Here is a 22,500-nt window from a genome sequence, read left to right as displayed (position 1 = left end):
TGGTTAGGTTAGGTTAGACATTAAGAAAGATGAATAGATAAATAAAACAAAATAAAAAACTTGCAAAAAAAAAAAGATAGATAAACAAAATCAAATATGTGTCTGAAAGGTTGTACATGATTATGGGGAAAAAAATTTGTCTGGCAGCGTGAGGGAAGCGAAGGCAGGAAAGACAGAACAACACCTAACCATGTATTTTGAAACATTCCAGGCTTTCATTAAGACTTCGCAAGCCACGGAAATCATTCGCCGTAGAAGTATGTGATAGTCAAAGAAATAGTACTAATATGATAAAAATGAAAAAAGAAAATTAAAGAACTGATTTAAAAGGAAAAAGAAAAGAAAAACACCCACAAATACACACACACACCCACACAAACACACACTGAAACCCTCATTAAATCATCCCTAGATTCATCCAAACCCTTGAAAAACCTTGATAACTTCCACTAGAGCTTGTTGAGAGACGTCGATACGAAGGCATTGAAACGTTTAAGAAGACTGTCCTTTGCTTCTCGGTAGGGGTACAGAGGGAGGAGGTTCGCAGTCCTCTCGGTACGTTCCTCTCACGTCAGGTTTTCGTGGATGTTGTGCACCACTGACGATGAAGAATCCTTGTCAAACTATCATTATAATCATGAAAACACCTCGGAAAACCGCGCATAACTTTTCTTAGCGTCTTTTAAATGTAAAAGATGGCAGGATGAAAAATTTATTGTGTTAATTAGGGTTTCCAAGTATTAGCAATAAGTAGAAAACGCAAGCATTATTTCAGATCAGCCAGTCTTTCTCGGCTGTGGGTCTCATGGAGCCAAACACTCGCTGTTTCACGAGTCACTTCCTCTTTGTCGCCTACTCTCAGTTTTAAATCGCCCCTCTTAGTCGTTTCCTCTAAGGCGCGGTTCACATTTGCCAGTCACCGTCATTCCCGTCCCCGTCGTGACGTCACAAACATGACGGCCGTCCGCTTCGGAGATGTGCTCCATCACAGGGCGATGGTCTGACGTCAGCCCGTCAGTCATCAGTCCCGCACACGCACCAAAACAAAATGGATCACAAGGATGTCATCATCACCGCTGTTCTCTTATTATTGGGCAAATCGGAACCGGAAGACTGCCCAGTTAGGCCAGCAAGACGAAAGAGGAGATGGACAGTATGGGTACGGCAACTACTGCTGGAGAGGCCGCTACGAGGAGAACACAAGATCCTTATGGAGGCAGAGATGACAGTTGATAGAAACGGCTTCTATGGAGTCTACTGCAGGACCCCACCCACTTTTCAGGAGCTGGTGCAACTAGTTGATGTATGACTTTTACAGGGCACGAAATATTCAAGGTACCTGAAAATTTATGTACGACTTTTACAGAACATAATTTATTCAAGGCACGACTTAAACTTAATTGTATGACTTTTAGAGAACACAAAACACTTATTACACGACTTGAATTAATCTACGACCTACACAGACCACGATATACTAACCTACGACTAAAACATAAGACGTACGAGCTATACAGGCGTAAAAAAAAATGAGGTACTTCAAGATTCGAGGACTAACTAACTACAGAACACCTCTACATAGTTACAATCATCTGAAATACGGCAAAATCTGAAGTCTAACTATATCACAGCGCGATATGGGTAAAGATATCTCAGACAGGCAGGGCAAGATTCGAGGGCTACCTGGATGCAGCACGGGGCACATCTGTGTATAGGGTATGAATTACAGGTGGGCAAGGTATGGGTCGCCTGCGTGGACTCCGGGCCGTCACAGCTCGTTAGGGAGGCGTCTTTTGGGGCGTCGTATATCATTGATTTTACGTTCTCTCTCTCTCTCTCTCTCTCTCTCTCTCTCTCTCTCTCTCTCTCTCTCTCTCTCTCTCTCTCTCTCCTCTCTCTCTCTCTCTCTCTCTCTCTCTCTCTCTCTCCTCCCTCTTATTTATACAGAGGGCAGCACAGTAAAACCTAAAAGTACGGTGAGGCAAAGAAAAATACACACACACACACACACACACACCAAAGCACAACACGCCTCCCAGCCACTCACAGTACCCCTCTCTCTCTCTCTCTCTCTCTCTCTTTCCTCTCCCTCGCTCCACTTTTCCCAACACGCCCTCCTGAAAACATCCTCAAACCGCATTCTTTCTCAAGCGTTCCTGCGTCCTACCCTCGATTACTCTTAACAGGCTCTAGTGGAAGTGACGGGGGTTTACAGAGGGATTCCATGACAACTGGTGGTACTTCAGCACGGTCTAATGGAAGTGACTGGTATATTCGGGAGCGTTTTCATGATTCTAGTGAGTTTGACAAGCTGCAGTGGAAGTGTAATTGGGGTTTTCAAGGGTGATTTTATATGGTTTTCGTCATGGTTCAACAGGTTTTAGTCGAAAGTCGAAGTGATTGGGGTTTGTAGGGATGTTTTCATGATTTTTAGTGATGGCTTAACAGGCTTTGGTGGAGGAGGTGACTGGAGCTTGCAGGGAAGTTCACATGATTCCAGTAACAGTTTAGCAGGTTCTACGTAGTGTTAGTGGAAGTGATTGGCTTTTTCACGAGTGTTTCATGGTTCTAATGAATGTTATTGGAGGTTATAAGGATGTTTCCATGGTTCTAATGATAGTTTAATATGTTTTAGTGAATATTATCTTGGGTTTTTAACTTAGGGGGCGTTTCATGATTCTAGTGAGAGTTTAAAAGGCTCTGGTGAAGCGATTGGTTCATAAGGATGTTGCATAACTAGTCGTAATTAAACAGTTGACTGGCTCTAGTGAAGCGATTAGAGTCTATAAAGATGTTTTCATAACTAGTTGTAATTATATAGGATGCAGTGGAAGATATTGGTGTTTTCAGGATGTGTGACAAACTTTAGTAGAAGTTCCTGGAATTTTCAGGAATATTTTTTGGGATCCTAGAGACAGTTTAACGTGTTCCGATGGAGATTGCTGGGGTTTTTAAGAGCGTTTTCGTGACTAATGATAGTTTAACGAGAATTTTGCATCAGCAATGGAAAAACACTCATGAAGACCCGGCTTATTATCTTGTGGCTTCTGAAAACATTCGTAACGAGAGAACAAAGCGTGTCAGAATACAAGCTGTCACCACCAACGATAAGACTGGCAGCGAAACACGTTCTGCTAATTCTTCCACTCTTACGATTTCTTACTATTTTTATGCAAATTCCTATACTCTCATGTACTGCTTTCTATATAAGCTAGATAAGTTTAGGTTTATGAAAGAGATTGCTGCAATAAGAACAGGTTCACAAACAGAGTAATGGGCTTGGCAGTCACGTGGTCGGGCGCCAACACACAGTGATTACAAGAGAAGGTTAGAGGATGATACGATTCAAGAGAAGGTTAGGTGATCATACGAGTGGGGCAGACAGGTGGTAATAAGAAAGTTGGCAAGAGAAGAGTGGGGGACATTCATGACTAGTACAGGAGCTGCCCAGTGTACGCCAGCCAGCCTTTTGCAGTCTCCTTCTTTCTTATGTTCTTAAGCGCTTATATTACATTGTTTTTACCACCTTGTCTTTGCTGTGTATAAAGAAATGATAAATAAACAAATTAATAAAGGTACTGCTAGAGGGATGCAAGGAACATTCAAAACATGATGATTTGGGGGACAAGATACAAGACAAGAATGATATTAGTGAAGCTTTACGTAAATAGAAACACCAGCACGCAAGATAATGAGGAGGCAGCAAAGGGCCAAGCAGCTGACCCACACAAGGCGGCTCCTGAACACGTCACACTCGCCTTGAAACTCCTCTTGAAACTGTCCAATGTCTGCGCAGTTACCACGTCCAATGTCTGCGCAGTTACCACGATCTTGCTAAACTTGTTCCACTCATCCTTTATAAATCTGAATTTGTGTACTTTATAATCATTCGTGTGAGTTCTACCCTAAGATTTTCGTAACATTTTTTATATTCTCACTTGGGCAAAGATTACACAATTTAATGCTTTGGCTGACACTTGGTACACCTTTCTCTAATTACCAATCACTCTGAGACATCTTTACTTGTTCTGCTGCCACATCCAATCTTTGAACTGGGAAGAAATTGCAAAATATATTCTTTTCCATGGCTAACTTTCTTATAGATCCTTATAAAGACTTCATGCAATTGCTTCTGGTGCTGCTATTTGTTTCGAGGTGGAGTAGTAGTAGTAGTAGTAGTAGTAGTAGTAGTAGTAGTAGTAGTAGTAGTAGTAGTAGTAATGACGGTGGTGGTGGTGGCAGTAGTAGTGATGGTGGTGGTAGTAATGATATTGAAAATGATGATTTGGGAGACAACACAGAGTAAGAGAGACACAGGGCAGTGCACAATAACGGAAATAAAGCAGAAAAGAAAGGAAATCACAGTCAATTATTCACACTCACCAAGAAGCTGATTGGGTGAAAGCCATTTTTTGGGCACTGCAATCACGGGACCGTACGGCGCCACTTTCTGAAAAAAAAAAATCAATAAATAAAAATAATAAATAAATAAATAAATGGAAATAATGAAAAATAAATAAATAATAAGATAAAATAAATAAATAAATAAAATAAAAATCGATAACTCGCGAATAAAACATTAAGAGAGATTCTGTCTGGACGTGTGATGAAGACTGATGATAAAAAAAAAAAAAAAAGAAAACACTCATATACAGGTTAGCATTTTGAAAAGTGAAACAAAAAAAAACGCTAAAAATGTGAATAAAACTTAGCAAATAGAGAAAAAAAAAAAATTACTATAACAATGAAATGCGATCCTGGGTGACCGTGTGATGAAATCTGATAACGAAAATGACTGACTCGTATTCTCAAAAGTAAAAAAAAAAAAATAAATAAATAAATAATTCTGAAAAGTAAAAAAAATGAAGTAAAAATGAATTAATAAAAAAAGAAATGTAAGTAATAACAAAACAATACAAACACATCAAACACTAAAACCCAGTAAAAGACATTTATAAGATAATAATAAATAAATAAATAAACAAAATAAAATAAATATCAGTACAGCCAACAATAATCAAAACTTCACTACAATGGAGCAATTCTGACTCACCTAATGTTACGTCTATTTCTTTTTTACATTTGAGAAAAAAAAAAATTGACGGGAGAGACCAGAAGTGCAAGACATTAATTGGCAAAAAGAAACCTACTATTCGCCACTCTTTAGAAACTACTACCACTACTACTACTACTACTACTACTACTACTACCACCACGACTAATGTTATACGAGCAGCACGGTGACAGCTTCGGTGGTGGTGGTGGTGGTGGTGGTGGTGGTGGTGAGCGTGTGCCTTGAAGGAGGGAGAAAGTAATTGTGTCCAAGGCGAGAGTCAAGCAAAGCAAACACCCAAAGATTCAGAGAGAGAGAGAGAAAGAGAGAAAGAGAGAGAGAGAGAGAGAGAGAGAGAGAGAGAGAGTCCTGGCACCTCATTTGTTATTCTGACCGGGAGATAATGTGTGTGTGTGTGTGTGTGTGTGTGTGTGTGTGTGTGTGTGTGTGTGTGTGTGTGGCAGTAACTCAACAACTATTTTCTTTAACACAAGCCTACATAACACAGAGCACATTATGGCAAGCTTGATTAAATATACTCGTAAATTGCTCTGAGTTACGGGTGTCTGTTTATTTGCCTGTCTTATCCACGTATCTTGCATCTGTACAGTAATGGATCTGAATTTATGTCTATAACTACGACCACTCAAAGGCGATTAATAGAAAATATGTACTGAAAAAAAAAAAGAAGAAAACGTAAGTAGACAAATAAAATAAATAGATAAACAAATTAAACTGATAAATAAACAGCTAAAATGCATATAAAATAACTCAAATGAATAATAATAGTCTCAAAACTCCAATTATGTTAAAGGTTATCACCAAAAAATTGTCGTATTTATCCTAAAAGAAACGCACAACATTAATTAAGTAGATTAGGTTAGGTCAGGCCAGGCTAGGTTAGTTCACGTCAGGTTAGGTTAGGTGAGGTTGGGTCAGGTCAGGTTAGATTAGGTTAGGTAGATGAAGTTAGGTTAGATTATTTAAGTTAGGTTGGTTTAAGTTAGGTCAGGTCAGAATGAGGTTAGGTTAGGTTAAGCCAGAATGAGGTTAGGTGAGGTCAGGTGAGTTAGTTCAGAATGAGGGTAAGTTAGGTTATGTCAGTTTAGGTAAGGTTTGGTTAGGTTAGGTCAGGTCAGGTCAGGTCAGGTTAGGTTAGGTTAGGTTAGGTCAGGTCAGGTCAGGTTAGGTTAGGTTATGTCAAGTCAGGTTAAGTTAGGTTAGGTTAGGTTAGGTTAGGTTAGGTCAGGTCAGGTTAGGTCAGGTCAGGTTAGGTCAGGTCAGGTTAGGTCAGGTCAGGTTAGGTCAGGTCAGGTTATGTCAAGTCAGGTTAGATTAGTAGTAGTAGGTTATATATTAGCTGAGAGAGAGACATTAAGAGACAGGTGTGGAGTGCATGTGTAGGTGTCAAAAGGGTTATTTGTTAAGTTAATACAAGAAGAGGAGGATCAGGAGGAGGAGGAACGCGAATGTGGTGGTGGTGCTGGTGGTGGTGAGGAGGAGGAGGAGGAGGAGATATAAGAAGAAAAAATAAAAGCAAAACAAGCAGTAAAAAGAAAAACTTAAAAAAAGAAAAGAAAAAATAAAAACGAAAAAAAGAACGAAAAAAAAGAAAAAATAAAGAAGCAGGAAGAGGAGGAGGAGGAGGAGGAGGAGGAGGAGGAGGATGCGTGGAGTGTGTAGGCGTATCATGACACCCCGTCACTCCAATGGTGCCGCTCATTCCCCATGGACATCCCACTTATTGCCGTGACTCACCACACACACACACACACACACACACACACACACACACACACTTCACCAATAGAAATCCGAGCTTCAAGGAACACAGGCGAGATCTGAAGCCAAACCTGACAAACTACTTATTATTTTTTCGTCACATATCACGCTTTCCTTTTCGGTTCTCTTGCAGTTCAGCACCAATGGCTCTTACGGTCACGGGCAAGTTGTAGATTGGGAAAGAGAAAGAGCAGAAAAGAAGTAACGTTACACTATAATTTTTACCTCATTTTTCTTTATAACCCTTTTTTTTTTATGAAAGGAAATGTTCTCTTAAACAAGGGATACAAGTCATTATACTCGTACACCTGAAAACTCAAGTACGTGGTAGGTTTAAATATCTCAGTGGGGCATCAGGTGAACAGACTGATAAACTGAGCTTGAAAAGTACAGTAGTTATTCATTGCTAGCAGTTCATCAAATCACATAACATCTAAAACCTCTAATACGCAATATAGGTTTAATGAACTCGTGGGAAAGCATCAGGTAGGCAGACTAACAAACTAAGCTGAAAAATAGAGAGGTGATTCATAAAACTAACCACTAGTAATTCAGCGAACCACGTCCTAAGGCGAGGCAAGTGGCAAGGCAGCTCATAGGCAGGTAAAGGTGAAGCTGGAGGCATACATTACATCTCATAGGCAGGTAAAAGGTGAAGCTGGAGGCACACATTATAGGACCATTTTTTAAACACTTCAGCGCCGCATTTCCATTACTTTAAAAATCTTTAGTTGAAGTTACATGGGTTTAAGGATTTTTACAAGACTTCTGTATTTATTAAGAGGAGAAACACTTGAAAACGCGGTCAGTCATCCTCGCTTTGAAAACAGTAGTGGTGAGACAGCAAAGCATTTCTGATTCCAGGCTATTAGCTGCGCATGGCCTCAGTGCTCATCTCCGTCGCACTGATCTTGGCGTCTGTGGGAGCTTTTGGTTTGATTAAAAATGGGCTTAACTGTTTGTCGTTGAGAAACTTAAGTGATGGAATTGTTAGGTGGGGGTTGAGACTGTATGTATTAGTTAGGAGGCCAGGATATGTGGGTGAATGACCGTCATGCAGTAAGTGGCTTGTTGAGTGAAGATGCATTCCTCACCTACAGAGATACAAACAGCTTTTTTTTTTTTTTCCAAGGAATAGTTATATAATTGATTCAAAACGCACTGATCTACCTCGGAGAGAATAAAGAAATTAATCGTTTGGCAAAAATAAGACGCGGTTTACCATAAATTTGCGATGTGACAGGCGTATTGTGAGTCAATCAATAAGTTTGTGCTGCGCTCTTATATAACAACCTTACTCATTGGTGAGGCCACACAGCACACTCCAGGGCCTTGCGCGAGTCCTGTTACTTACTCTACACGCCTCGGGGAGCTCACCTGAAGTACTAAGGCAAACAATGAGAGCAAGGAAGACAGCAAGACCAGCAAGCCCCAACAGCAGCAGCCTTGTTTCGGTTACGCTGACACACACAGACACACACAAACACGTCACGGTCAGCACACAACCCACGCAACACCCACACACTGAAACGCACGCGCGATCTGTCGTCTGAAGTGTAAAACCTTAACGCAGCTTTGTGTGACTCACAGAACAAACGTTGCGGGTGCTTCCCTTTCCTCACTGGTGGTGGTGGTGGTGGTCGGCGAGGTGTTGGGTTACCGCTGCTACTCTAATCTGTGCGCTCAAGTGTGTCCTGTCTCTCCGTCCTGCCCTCGCCTGCCGCCAGCCGCCGCACGCACCCGGTGGTTCGCTGCATTCCTTCATGAGGCTTCGAACTGTTTGTGCGAGAATATGAACTGGCTCAGTGTTGCCATCCATGGGTTTGTGAATTCCTAAATATACAGGTCACTCCGTTTAATGGCTTTGTGTGTGTGTGTGTGTGTGTGTGAGTGAGGGGGTGGCATACAGGAACTAAGCTACACTCGTCTGGTCTGGTCGGGTTTCCGTATCTACTGTATATCTTCTGTGTGTGTGTGTGTGTGTGTGTGTGTGTGTGTTTCTTAACTTACTTGTCACTTTAACAGGATTGAGTTAAGCTCGTGTTTTCAGCCCATAAACCCTTTCACTGAGACACAACACTCAAAGCAATGCACAATATCTCTTTAAGAGGTCAATGGCGTAAATGTTCTGATTTCTAGCTAGTATAACGATAAGAGATGGTTACGAAACAAAAAAAAAGAAATGAATGAAGGAATGTCTCAGAGTGGTCTGTGGTTACGTACAGATGTGCCTAGCAATAAAGTGATTTTAACTCTTCAAATCTGCGTAACTTTAGCAAACACTCCTCACTTCCACTGACAATGCACTTACACTCGTCTATTGCTCTTTTAAGAAACTATTCCTGCACATTCTTACCTTCTCTTCCTTTCCTAAGTGGTTTGTTGTGTTCTCTTCACGTCAGATTAGGTTTCCCTGTGTGTGTGTGTGCGTGTGTCGAAGCGTGACTCACCAGAAGAAGCATAAGGTCTATTTTCAGTTTCGTTTGCTCAATGCACTGAACACGAAGCCTTACAGGAGTGTTAGCTGTACGGCTGTTAAAGTACACGCGTCTACACGGCTGCATTTAGATAGGAGGTTCTGGGTAGTGTGTGTGTGTGTGTGTGTGTGTGTGTGTGTGTGTGTCCTGTTTAGTATTGTTAGTTACCTCGATAATCTTGCGTCCACGTGCCTGCCCCACTTTACTTACTCTTGAGGCTGGGAACATAAATCCAGAGAGAGAGAGAGAGAGAGAGAGAGAGAGAGAGAGAGATTTTGTGGATAACGTGACAACATACAAGAAAGGAAAGGAATATAATGCAATGCACCACCACCACCACCACCACCACCAACAACAACAACAACAAGAACAACATTATAGGAGACAAACGAAGAGAGTGAAGAATGAAGGAAGGAATGATCATATAGCAGAGAGAGAGGGAGAGAGAGAGAGAGAGAGAGAGAGAGAGAGAGAGAAGCAAAAATCGAGAACTCTACCCGGAATTAGACCAAAACAGAAGAAGGATTTGAGGGACTTTCCTGTCTAACGTTACCGTGGCTGAAGTGTAACATGGATTTAGCTCCCCCCTCCTTCTCCTCCTCCTGCTGCTCCTCCTCTTCCTCTTACTCCTCCTCCTCTTCCTCCTCCTCCCGCTCCTCCTCCTGCATTCTCTCCCTCACCATTTAAGTATCCTGCCCCTCCTGCTGATGCTTCTCCTTTCTCCTCCTTTCTTCTTATTTGTTTTGTTGCTTTTCCAACTTTTTTATCTCCTCCTCCTCCTCCTCTTCTTTGTTGTCCTGTTTTTTTTTCACTTTTTATGTTTCTTATTCTGTTTCTTCTCCACGACCTCTTTTTTTCTTTTTTCTTCTTCTCCTTATTCTTTTATCCTCCTCCTTCTCTTTGTTTTTTTTTTTTTTTGCTTCTTCGTTTTCTTGATCTTGTTCTTGTTCTTCCTCCTTCTTCTCCTCTAACTCTTCTTCTTCTTCTTCTTCTTCTTCTTCTTCTTCTTCTCCTTCTTCTTCTCCTTCTTCTTCTTCTTCTTCTTCCTCTTTTTCTGCTTCTTCTCCTCCTCCTCTTCTTGTTCCCTCTTGTTCTTGTTCTTCATCTTCCGCCCCCCCTTTCACCACTACCACCACCATCTCCTCCCCCTCCTCCTCCTCCTCCTCCTCCTCCTCCTCCTCCTCCTATCTCCCTTACTCTTCCTCCTTTCTTTAACTCCTTGGCCCACCAGAGCAAAATAGAACAAGGGGGAAGCAAAGGACCAGCTGACCCACACAAGGCGGCTCCTGACCACTTCACATTTGCCATCTGCCGTCATCAGCCGCAAGCTCCTCCAGGCTCCTCTTCAAGCTGCCTAATGTCTGACCACTTACCACCGTCTCGCTAACGTTTTTCTCTCCCACCACGACAGTTTTCAAAGGCCACAGAGACGATTAGCTGGGTTCTCAAGGGTGTTTCTTCTGTCAATAATGTAGAAATATTGTTAATCTGTTATTATAATCGTAAAAAAGTTCTTGAAAACCCGTGTAGCTTATTGAAAAGGCTCCGATCTCTCAGCATGACTATTTTCAAAGGCCACAAAGATCATTAACCGGGTTTCCTAGAGTGCTGCTTCCGTTAATAATGTAAAAATGTTGTTAATCCGTCACTATAAACGTGAAAGCAATTTTGAATACTTGTGTAGCTTATTAAACAAGTCCGTATTCTGAGACGCTTTGCTCTATCGCCACAACTGTTTTCAAAAGCCACAGAAGTTATTAGCAAGATTCTCAAAAGTATTTATCCTGTTAATAATGTAGGAATATTGTAAATGTGTCACTAGAAACGTAAAAAAAAAACAAAAAAAAAAACACCATTTAAAAATCCGTGTATTTTCAACTAAGGCCTCTTGAAAGTAGCCGGATTGCAATGTAGAAGTCCGAAGTTCATTCCACTCATCCCAAGCTCTTTCTGTGAACCAGCTTTTGCCGATCTCTTCTACGTAAGTCTGAATGTGCTTAGTGTGCAATCATTCGTGTGTGTTTTAACGTTTTCGCTGACTAGAGAAACCTGATTTTCATGCCTCTTTTGTTGAACCCTGCGGCCCTTTTAAGTGATCCTACCCTATCATATATCTTCTTCTTCTCAACCTCTCTGCCTTCTTTTCCTCCTCCTCCTCCTCCTCCTCCTCCTCCTCCTCCTCCTCCTCCTCCTCCTCCTCCTCCTCCTCCTACTACTACTACTACTACTATTACTACTACTACTACTACTTCTCCTCCTCCTCCTCCTTCTACATTCTACATCTTTTGCTTCTTCTCCTCCTCCTCCTCCTCCTCTCTTTTAGTTATTTAGCTTCTTGTTATCTTTCTCTGTCTATCTTCCATCTCTTTCTATTCTGCATCTTCTTTCTTCATTCTCTCCTCCTCCTCCTCCTCCTCCTCCTCCTCCTTGTGTCTCTTCCTTGTTTTGCTTCTTCTGTTTCTCCACATCTCTTCCATCTATTCCTCCTTTATCATCACCATCATCTCCTCCTCCTCCTCTTCCTCCTCCTCTTCCTCGTTCTTGTCTTTCATTTTCTGTTTTCTTACTGTTTTCTTTCTTATTTATTTTGTTTTGGTTCTATTTTCTCTTCCTACATTCTTCCTCTTCCTCCTCCTCTTCTTCCTCTATATTTTCCTCCTGTTCATCTAACACCTCATCTTTACGTCATTTATTTCCTCTTCCCCTCCTCTTCCCTATCCCTCTCCTCTCGCTCCTCCTCTTCCTCTTCCTCCTCTTCCTTGTCCTCTTCCTTTAACTAGGTCATTTGCACCTAAATAATAAAATAAATAATGAAATAAATGTCTAAATAGAACGATAAACTCTTTATTGATACATTACGCTTATGAAGAGGAGAGGGAGAGAGAGGGAGAGGGAGGGAGAGAGAGAGAGAGAGAGAGAGAGGTGATGGGGAGAGTGAGGGGAGATAGGAGAGAGGGAGTGATGGGGGAGGGGGGGAAGGATGTTGTGAAGAAGGACAGACCCATGCTTGTACGTACACACACACACACACACACACACACACACACACACACACACACGTTTTTTTTTTTTTTTTGTTGTTTGTTTGTTGTTTAATTTTACTTTGTTCTTTTGCTTACTTCATTGTTTGTTTGTTTGTTTGTTCGTTTGTTTATTTGTTTATTTTTTCCAGTTCCTTCGTTAGTTTTTTATTATTATTATTCATTTCTTCATTTTTTTATTTATTCATTATTCTTTTTTTTTATTAATTTACCGTATATTTATCGTATCTACATTGATTTCACTTAGTTATTTATTTTTTCATCTCTATTTACTAATCTATTCATTCTCTTATCTATCTTAACTACACCTTTTTCATTATTATTTTGTCGACATTGCATCCCTACATTTATTTATCAATTTATTCACTTACTTCTATTTCCTCTTTTTTTTTAAGTTATTCTTTTTTTTCCATCTCTACTAATTCATTCATTCGCTTATTCATCTTAACAACACCTTCATTATTATCATTTTCTTTCACTAGACACTGGATCTGTTCATTCATTCATTCACTTATCAATCTATATGTTTATTTATCTATGTATATTTTTTTCATTAAGTTATTCATGCATTCACGTCTGTTAAGTGTAACCTACTGTACTTCATTATGCAAGAAGCTGCGTTCACTGCTTTAAATAATTAGCCCTTGTTCCTTCTCTCCTCCTCCTCCTCCTCTTATTCTAGTTATTTTTCTTCCTCCTTCTCCTCTCCTTCAAATCCTTCTCTTCCTGTTTATCTGTCTCTTCACACCTCCTTAGTGACAGAAGACAAGGACGAAGAGGAGGAGAAAGAGGAGGAGGAAGAGGAGGAGGAGGAGGAGGAGGAGGAGGAGGAGGAGGAGGAGGAGGAGGAGGAGGAGGAGGATGCAAGATCATATCAAGAAACAAACAAAAATAGAGAGAGAGAGAGAGAGAGAGAGAGAGAGAGAGAGAGAGAGGAGAGAGAGAGAGAGAGAGAGAGAGAGAGAGAGCAACAAGACAAGCTATAATTATTAAGATAAGAAACAACGTGATGGAAATAAAGTGATGTAAGAAAGAAAAAAGAAAGAAAATAAAAAGGAAGGATAAAGGAAGGAAGGAAGGAAGGAAGGAAGGAAGGAGGGAAGAAGGAAATAAAAGGATAATCAACAGTGTATGACAAACCGGACGTAATATGATGCTTCTCTCTCTCTCTCTCTCTCTCTCTCTCTCTCTCTCTCTCTCTCTCTCTCTCTCTCCTCTCTCTCTCTCTCTCAAGCCCCACAGTGGAGCTACACAAAAATATCTTCACCACCGTCGCTTTTTAGAAATTGTACTCTGACTGTTACTCCTCTTGCTGAATAAACAAACACAAGACAAAAAGAAAAAGAAAAGAAAAAAACTGAATACATGAAGAAATGAGTATTGTTGACAGGAACGGGGGAAAAAAAAAAGATTGAAAAGAAAAGTAAAAGTTATGATATGAGGCACCTATCCATCCACACACACACACACACACACACACACAAGTACTCATTTATAATTGTAGCAAGACATAAAAGCAGCTGGCTGTATGCGGGAAATCATGAAACTTTTTTTTTTTCTTTCTTACTCTTCATTTTTCGTACTTCAATGTTGACACCTCGGTATTACGTTCTCTACAAAAAGCAAAAATAGTCACGCTTCAGTTCGTATCTCTCTCTCTCTCTCTCTCTCTCTCTCTCTCTCCTCTCTCTCTCTCTCTCTCTCTCTCTCTGTCACACACATTTACCGGCATGGAGCACCAGCGCGGGGTGTGTTCTCTGCTCTGCTCTGCGCGTCACGTGTCGTGGCCTGACGCCGCGCTGGACACTCTTGCCTCATGTAAAGAGGGCAGGTTTTTACTTAATGACTTACCTACCATTACTTAGTAAAGACTATTTATATATTTGTCTATGTGCAAATATGTATTCATGTATAAATGATACACTTGTCCATCTGTATGTTGATCCATCCGAATGTATCATCCTGCGTATGTATCTCTACATGTCTCCTCGTTCAAAAGTGAATGGTTTATATTTATATTTCCTCTACCGCTCAGGAAAAGATCAATTATATATATATATACGAGTATATATATATATATATATATATATATATATATATATATATATATATATATATATTATATATATATATATATATATATATATATATATATATATATATATATATATATATATATATATATATATACGAGTATATATATATATATATATATATATATATATATATATATATATATATATATATATATATATATATATATATTATATATATATATATGTGTGTGTGTGTGTGTGTGTGTGTGTGTGTGTGTGTGTGTGTGTGTGTGTGTGTGTGTGTGTTTGCGCGAACACCGTAACAGCGGAGAAAGTATCTAAACGCCAAGATAACGAAAGTTGTCTCCACATCATTGAAAATACGAGTTTCTCCACCACATCTACAATTTCGAGCACAGACCATCACTGTGATATCACTGTAAGACTCTCTGGGAGCCCCAAACGTAAACATGAGGTCACTGTTGTAGACCCTTGACCTTGTAGGTTAGATCAGAAATCACTAATAACCTTATTTTTTTATTTTATTATTATTATTATTTTTTTTTTTTTAGATCGATGTTCTGTTGTAGTTACTAACAAAAGCAAGCCCGACCAGCCCGCAGAGACGTAGAGCCCTTGTGGCAGAGCTTCTTGACTAGGTGCTAACACTACCACGGGCCACGGGGTGCTGAGGTAAATTTTAATCATCGCTGAGAAATGTCGCGGTACAATGTCAGTGTTCCTCGCAAGGAATATAAAAGTATGGAAGGGATATTTTCTGACAAGAGTGTACTTTTTATTTCATAAAATTTAACCTCATTTACAACTGTTAGTGGATTCTAGCATGGCAATGAAAAGCTTAAACCTGACTACAAGTGCTGAGTTAGGAAAAAAACAAAAAAAACGCTGTAAGACCTGACTACAAGTGCTGAGTTAGGAAAAAACAAAAAAACGCTGCCTTATGTCTACAAGTTAATAACCAGCGCGCTTCCCGCAGACAAGGACGAGTGCGCGGTGGACAACGGAGGCTGCCACCACGAGTGCCGCAACACCCTGGGCTCCTACGTGTGCTGCTGCTCCGCCGGGTACAAGCTGGGGCCCGACAAGCACTCCTGCGTGGGTGAGTACTGCCCCTCCTCCTCTTCCTCTTCCTCTTCCTCCTCCTCCTCCTCCTCCTCCTCCTCCTGTTACTAGTATTGTATTATGTATTGATTGCATTTCTCTTCCATTTCACTTTTGTTCTTCCTCTTGTCCATAATGCTTCCTTTCTTTGCCTTTTTGTTTCTTGCTTATTGTTCTCTCTCTCTCTCTCTCTCTCTCTCTCTCTCTCTCTCTCTCTCTCTCTCTCTCTCTCTCTCTCTCTCTCTCTCTCTCTCTCTCTCCCCTACCTTAATATAGGAAAACCACAGGTACTTTCCTTCGTTCCCGCCTTTCATTCCTCTGTTCAGACTGTCACTCCCTCTGTATGTTCCCTCAGCAAGCCACACTCCGGATACAGTCCGCTACGTATTGGGAACTGTTGATGAAGAGGCGCCGTCACGAGGACTCGCTATATATTGGCTACTTTGAAAATTATTGCTATCGTTAATGGCTTGAGAATATACATGTGGTGCTCTGCTAGTAATTATCATCATTGTTAGTAGGTTGGTAATATACACGAGCTATTTTGAATAATTACTATCATCGTCAATGGCTTGGACTACACACTGGTTACTATGAAAATTATCGTTATCATGATTAATTAGTAGTTTGGGAATACACAAGAGCTGCTTTGCCAATTATCTATTGCTACAGTAGTTCAGGAATCCGCCAGCCAAACAGCTCTGCAATCGTCAAGGTGGTTCGGAGCTTGTGGTTTTATACTAGTTGAAAAAAAAAAAAATCTACCGTCAGAGGGCACTGCAGCCACTCAACTAATTCATAAGCTTGCCGATTGAGGGATGTCACTCATAATAACCAAGGAAGTCTTAAGTCTTATTGTTGCAAACCTATTACTAACAAATGGGGGAATCACTCTTATGTGCAAGTCTTCAGCCTCGAGTGTCCTGTCTTTGTGCAGCGAACAGGCAGTCATCACCTTTTGACATGCCACAACACCACGGCGGCTGTACTGGAGGTCAGGCAGAGGTCAGGTGGCTGGGGCGGCTTTCCAGGAGGATTTGCCCCTTCACTTATATTTCTTTACACTTGCTAATATGAACGGTACTAATGTGTTCAAAAGTAAAGACCGTTCACGGGGTAATTGCATGTGCCAGTGAATAACCTGTTGAAAGTTTACTGAACGAGTGAAACATGAAACGACTGCTGAGAGGGAATTGCGATTGTAGAAAGATTTGCAGATTTGCGATGCGAGAGAGAGAGAGAGAGAGAGAGAGAGAGAGAGAGAGAGAGAGAGAGAGAGAGAGAGAGAGAGAGAGAGAGAGAATAAATAAACAACGCGCAGAACCCGTGCCACACACACACCACACCTTCCTTCCTTCCCTACCTTACATTCCTTACCTCACACGAAACCGTCTTTCCATCACCACGCCTCCTTCTCCCCTTGTTTCACCTGACCCCGTTCTTCCATCTCTCTCTTCCGCCTTGCCTCCCTCCCTGCCTCGCTTATCTTGTTCTTTACCCTTTACTCACCTATGACATTATTAGTAACTGCTTATAAACTTTCGATGCCATAAACAATAATACCTTACCTCACCTCACCTGCCGCTCCTCGCTCACCTGTGTCGCTGCAGAGGTGGACGAATGCAGGGACCACAACGGCGGCTGCTCCCACGTCTGCATTAACACGGCGGGCTCCTACGAGTGCCGCTGCCAACCAGGACACCGCCTCCTGCCTGACGGACGCACCTGTGAGTGGGGCATGGGCAGAACTGATTGAATTAGAGGGAAAGAGTGAGTGACTGAGTGATTTCATGTAAGAGAGGGTAGGAGTGAATGATTGAGTGGCAGAGTGAGAGGGAAAGACTGAGTGAGTAGGCGAAGGGCGGGACTGATTGAATGAAAAGAAGGAAGGACTGAGTGACTGGGGAATGGGCGGGACTGACTGAATGGTAGTTAGAGGAGAGGGTTGAATTGAATGGCTGTTTTCTTATGTATCGCTCTATTTATTTATTTTTTTTTTTTTTGTCTATCTGTGTTAGTGTTGTGAATTGTTAGAAATCGCAGTAAAGGAGTAAATATTCAAATGATTCACATAAATTAGCTGTTTTTTTATCATTTCTTACTATTAGTCACTTTAAAAGCCTTGTAACCACTTTTGACACTTATCTTTCTCATTACGAGGAAAAATATTAATGGTATATGGACAGGACGACACACACCTGTCATTAAGATTAAGCTTTGCCAATAAAAAAAAAAAAAAAGGAAAATGATGAACGAGTAAGTACGTGGGTCCAGACTACGAACAATAAAGCTTTCAAAATGACTAATTTGTGTGGAATGTTGTTTCTTTATGTTAATTTCCTCACATCAAAATTAGTCACGTAATCTGATAAACATCTTCCTTTCTTTTCCCGCCTTCGTCTCTTCCTACGCCACCGTCTTGCTTCCTGTCTCTTTTCTCTTTCACTTTTCCTCCCTTTCTTTTCCTCCCTTCCTTTTACTTTTCTTTTCCTTCTCTATATTTTTCCCCGTCCTCGTTGTGCATTTTAATTACTGTCTACATTCTCTTCTTCCTCCTCCTCCTCCTCCTCCTCCTCCTCTTCCTCTTCTCTCACAGGTGTGCCGCCGCCCACGCCCCGCGCCCGGTGTCACGTACAGAACGGCGGTTGCCACCACCAGTGCCACCAGTCTGTCGGGGGCGTCACCTGCTCCTGCCGCCCTGGGTCAGTCAGTCAATCAATTGGTCAGTCAGTCAGTCAGGCAAGCAGGCAGGTATGCAGGCAGTCAATCAGCTAGTCAGACAATCAGTCAGCTAATTAGTTCAGTTGTCAGTCAGTTAGTCAGCTAGTTAGTTTGTTTGCTAGTCAGTTTGCCAGACAGTCAGCCAGCCAGCCAGCCAGCCAGCCAGCCAGCCAGCCAGCCAGCCAGCCAGCCAGTCAGTCAGTCAGTCAGTCACTCAGGTAGGTAGTCATTTCGTTAGTTAGTCAGTCAATGAAACAGTCAGTCAATCAGTCAGTCAGCAAGGCAGTTACGTACTTGGGATTTTCATAAACTGAATCAGTCACTCAGCACATCGGGTAATCACTCGGCCTTCCACATGCACACCCAAGCAGACAGTCAGCCAGTCATTCGGAAAGCTATGCACCCAGTGAGTCAGTCCACCCCAATCAGTCAGTCAGTCAGTCAGTATGTCAATCAACCAATTAGCCAGCCAATCACTCAGCCAGGCAGTCAACTAGCCAATCATGCATCTATCTGCAAACAACACGCATGGACGAATCACCACACCTGCATTACCAAACAACCCATTCCCTGAAGGCTGCAAAAATTGTCTCAGGTCAGAAATTCCCAAACCAATCCTTGCAAATTATGAGTGAAGAAAAGATTCCTTGATAATCATATGAAAAGATTCCTTGACAACCCAGACCATCCTTGAAGAACACTGCCGGATGCAAAATTGTCCCAGTCAGAAATCTCTAACCAATCCTGGTACAGCGTGAGTGAAGAAAACTTTCCTTGATAACGCGGGCTCTCCCACTCACAGGTACAGACTCGCGGAGGACGGCCGCCGGTGCTTCCCTTACGACCCCTGCCGGGAAAACAACGGCGGATGTGAGGGCGAGTGCCGAGCGGTGGGCGGGGAGGTGCGCTGCTCCTGCCGGCCCGGCCTGACCCTGGGCCGCGACGGCACCTCCTGCTTGGACGTGGACGAGTGCCGCATCCCCGAGGCGTGTCAACACCGCTGCCAGAACACGTGGGGCTCCTTCCAGTGTGTGTGCGACACCGGCTACGAGCTGGCCGCCGACAGGAGGACCTGCCACCGTGAGTGGGGCGTGTCTTGTTGTGGTGGTGGTGGTGGTGGTGGTGGTGGTGGTGGTGGTGGTGGTATTTGTTTTTCTTCTGTTTTCTTGTCTGTCTCTGCTTCTCTCTCTCTCTCTCTCTCTCTCTCTCTCTCTCTCTCTCTCTCTCTCTCTCTCTCTCTCTCTCTCTCTCTCTCTCTTTCTCTCTCATTCTTTTTTCAATCTTCTTTCTTTCTTTCTTTCTTTCTCTTTTTCTTTTCCTTCTTCTTCTTTCTCCTCCGTCTCCTCCTCCACCTACTCTTCCTCCTCCTCCTCCTCCTCCTCCTCCTCCTCTTCCTCCTCCTTTTTCTCCTCCCCTTCAAGGACACAGGAATACAGTGGGTGCGTCTCCTTGTCACCGAATTACGCTGATCACTGTAATTACTGTGACAGTGACGGCGACGCAGGTGGAGGCGTGACGCTAATTGCCGTGCTCCACCTTCCACCACCTTCCACCACATATTTACTCCATTTACTTGCATTTTTCTCCCTGTCCATAAATTTAAAGCCCCTCCTGTCCTCGATTCTCGGCTTTCAATCCAAAGTTATTTACATCATATTTAACCTGTTCGTATTGTAATCTTCCCTATCTTCTCCCTTTTCATCCACATTTAATGCTAACTAACCCTATCTACAAACATCCACTGACGCTCTCTCTCTCTCTCTCTCTCTCTCTCTCTCTCTCTGGCTCTTACCCGCGCAAGAAATTCTTTTAATCACTTCACTTCACTTCTCTTCCCTTCCTTTCACTGCTTCCTACGGTCATTATTCCACATATTGAGGCCACATCCTTGCATTTTCAGCTAATAATCATAATTTCCAACCTACCTGCTCGTTCTGTCCACATTCAATGCTAACTAACCCTGCTTCACTACACCCACTGACATTTCTCTCTTTCTCTCTCTTTCCACGTCTCAGGGCGGAGAGTGACTGACTTCTGTGCGGATGCTAACGGAGGCTGCGATCACATTTGCCTTCACACCCCGGACGGGCCCCTGTGTAGCTGCCGGCCAGGGTACCAACTGAGGCCCGACGAGAGGACGTGCGAGGTGGGTGAAGGAGTGGAGTGGTGGAGACGGTGGAGGCCAGGATGAAGACTTGTAGGAGCAGGCTTGTAGGGGCATATGTAAACTAGTAAACTCTGGAACTCCCTGCCTGCATCTATTTCCTCGTTCCTGTGACTTAAACTCTTTTGGGAGGGAGGTTTCAAGACGCTAATCCTAAAATTTTGGGTGATATTTTTTTTTACCTTTCTTTTCTGGCATTCTCAGAGGAACTTTTGATTTTTTTAAGCACTTTTTGTTGCCGTTGGCCAGTGCCCTTGTTACATAAAAGAAGTATTTATAACCCACTATAGTATATGATGTCAATAAATCACCTGTCTATTTGTCTGTCTAGCAAGTAATGTATCTTGTAAGGTGTAGTATGTGATATGTGAAGCGAGTGGTATTGTATTGCCTGCTGTGGTCAATATACTATCTATCTATCTATTTATCTATCTATCTATGCAAGGGCGTCAGTGTGTTGTTTAGCGTTTGGGAATGTGGGAAATATTAAGTTGTTCTGTGTCTTAATGGTATTGTTTTATCTTCATTCCCTTTTCTTCTTTTTATCTTTCAACCTCTTTCTCCTCCTCGTGTCTGACATTATCCGTTGCAATCTTTTCGGTCTCTTTCCTCTTCCTCTCCTCTTTCCCTGTCATCACATTCTAATCCTCTTCTCTTTTTTCATGTTATTTTACTCCTCCTCATCCTCCTCATCCTCCTCGTCTTCCTTTTTTCTTTGTCCTTTTTTAATCCTCCTGTTCCTCCGCCTCCTTCCTCTCCTCTTTCCCTTTAATAACAACTTAATCCTCTTTCCACACCTCCTCCTCCTCCTCCTCCTCCTCCTTCGTTTTCACACCTCCTTCTCCTCCTCTTTTTTTTTTTTCTTTGGCGATTTCCAACCCTCCTCCTCTTCTTCCTCCTCCGTTTTCTTTCTCTCCACTTTCAAATCTTAATCCTCTTCCAATTTGTTTTCATTTTTCATCTCTGTTCTTTATTATTTGTCACTTCTGCTCCTTATCTTCCATACTCTTCTTTCATTATTATTTTCTTCCGTTTCTCGTCCTCTTATTCTTCTTATTCTTCTTCTTCTTCTCCTCCTCCTCCTTCTTCTTCTTCTTCCTCTTCTTTTTTTTTCTTTTTCTTCTTCCTCCTCCTCTTTTTCCATACCTTTCATAACTCATCACCTCCTGTCTGTTCCCCTCTCCCTTTCCTTCCACCTCTTCCTCTTCCTCCTCCTTCTATTCCTACTTCTTCTCCTTCCTTCTCCTTCTTCTATCTCTCCTCCTTCTTTTCCTGCTCTTCCTACTTCTCCTCCTCCTTTTCCTGCTCTTCCTGTCTCTCCTCCTCTTTCTTCTACCTCCTCCTCTTCCTTCTCCCTGTCCTCCTCCGCCTGCAGGACGTGGACGAGTGCCAGACGCGGGTAAGGCCCTGCCAACAAGGGTGCAACAACTGGCCAGGAGGGTTCACGTGCACCTGCCACGCTGGATACACACTCAACCAAGACGGGCACTGCATTGGTAAGACTCAGGCTCGCATTCTCAAACTCTTAGTCGTCTTGTTTCCACTGGTTATGAGAGGCACTGGCTGAGGTTTTCGTGAGGTTATATAATAGTAGTTGAGCAGTTTTCAGGGATAGTTTAACAGGATCTTGTGGTTATTGGGGTTTTCAGGGATGTTTTCATGGTTTTAGGGTCGGTTTAAGGGGTTCTAGTGAAGGTCATTGGCGTTTTCAGGATGGTTTTCATGATTTTAGCGGTATTTTAACAGGCTCTAAAAGTTACTGAGGTTTTCAAGAGTGTTTTTGTAATTCTAGTTTACGAGGATGCAGTGTATGTTATTGGCGTTTTCAAGGGTGTTTTCATGATCCTAATAGTTGTTTAACAGACTCTAGTGGAGATTATTTAAGTTCCCAAGAGCATTTTCATGATTCTAGTGACAATCTAATAGAATTTAGTGATTGGTGTCTTCATGATTCTGGTAAGAGTTCAAGAGATTGTAGTGGAAGCTAATGGAGTTTCCTGAAGTGTGTTTTCATGATTCCACTGATATCTTAACAGTGTCTAATGAAAGTTATAGGAATTTCCAGTAGTGTGTTTAGTGATGGTTTAACAGGCTTTTGATCATT

General features: G+C 42.0%; 1 protein-coding gene and 1 long non-coding RNA gene across 3 annotated transcripts in view; one reads left to right on the top strand and one right to left on the bottom strand.

Moving 5' to 3' along the window:
- The window catches only part of LOC135093216 (uncharacterized), a 53,070-nt gene extending 43,810 nt beyond the window's left edge, over window positions 1–9,260 (bottom strand). Inside the window, exons 1-2 of the long non-coding RNA XR_010263259.1 lie at window positions 8,424–9,260; window positions 4,384–4,450 (exon numbers count right to left, since the gene is read on the bottom strand). This is a non-coding gene — a long non-coding RNA (uncharacterized LOC135093216). The remainder of the gene's footprint in view (window positions 1–4,383; window positions 4,451–8,423) is intronic.
- LOC135093212 (multiple epidermal growth factor-like domains protein 6) overlaps window positions 1–22,500 on the top strand; it is a 48,639-nt gene that overhangs the window by 2,540 nt on the left and 23,599 nt on the right. For both annotated transcript variants that reach the window (XM_063992197.1, XM_063992196.1), the window contains exons 2-7: window positions 15,387–15,509; window positions 17,122–17,238; window positions 18,108–18,213; window positions 19,035–19,312; window positions 20,248–20,378; window positions 21,772–21,892. In XM_063992197.1, coding sequence (XP_063848267.1) covers window positions 15,387–15,509; window positions 17,122–17,238; window positions 18,108–18,213; window positions 19,035–19,312; window positions 20,248–20,378; window positions 21,772–21,892 — 876 coding nt within the window. The remainder of the gene's footprint in view (window positions 1–15,386; window positions 15,510–17,121; window positions 17,239–18,107; window positions 18,214–19,034; window positions 19,313–20,247; window positions 20,379–21,771; window positions 21,893–22,500) is intronic.

Source organism: Scylla paramamosain, chromosome 42, assembly GCF_035594125.1.
Source record: "Scylla paramamosain isolate STU-SP2022 chromosome 42, ASM3559412v1, whole genome shotgun sequence".
Lineage (NCBI taxonomy): Eukaryota > Metazoa > Arthropoda > Malacostraca > Decapoda > Portunidae > Scylla > Scylla paramamosain.
Note: the sequence above shows the minus strand (reverse complement) of the source record. Positions and strands in the feature narration are given on the sequence as shown.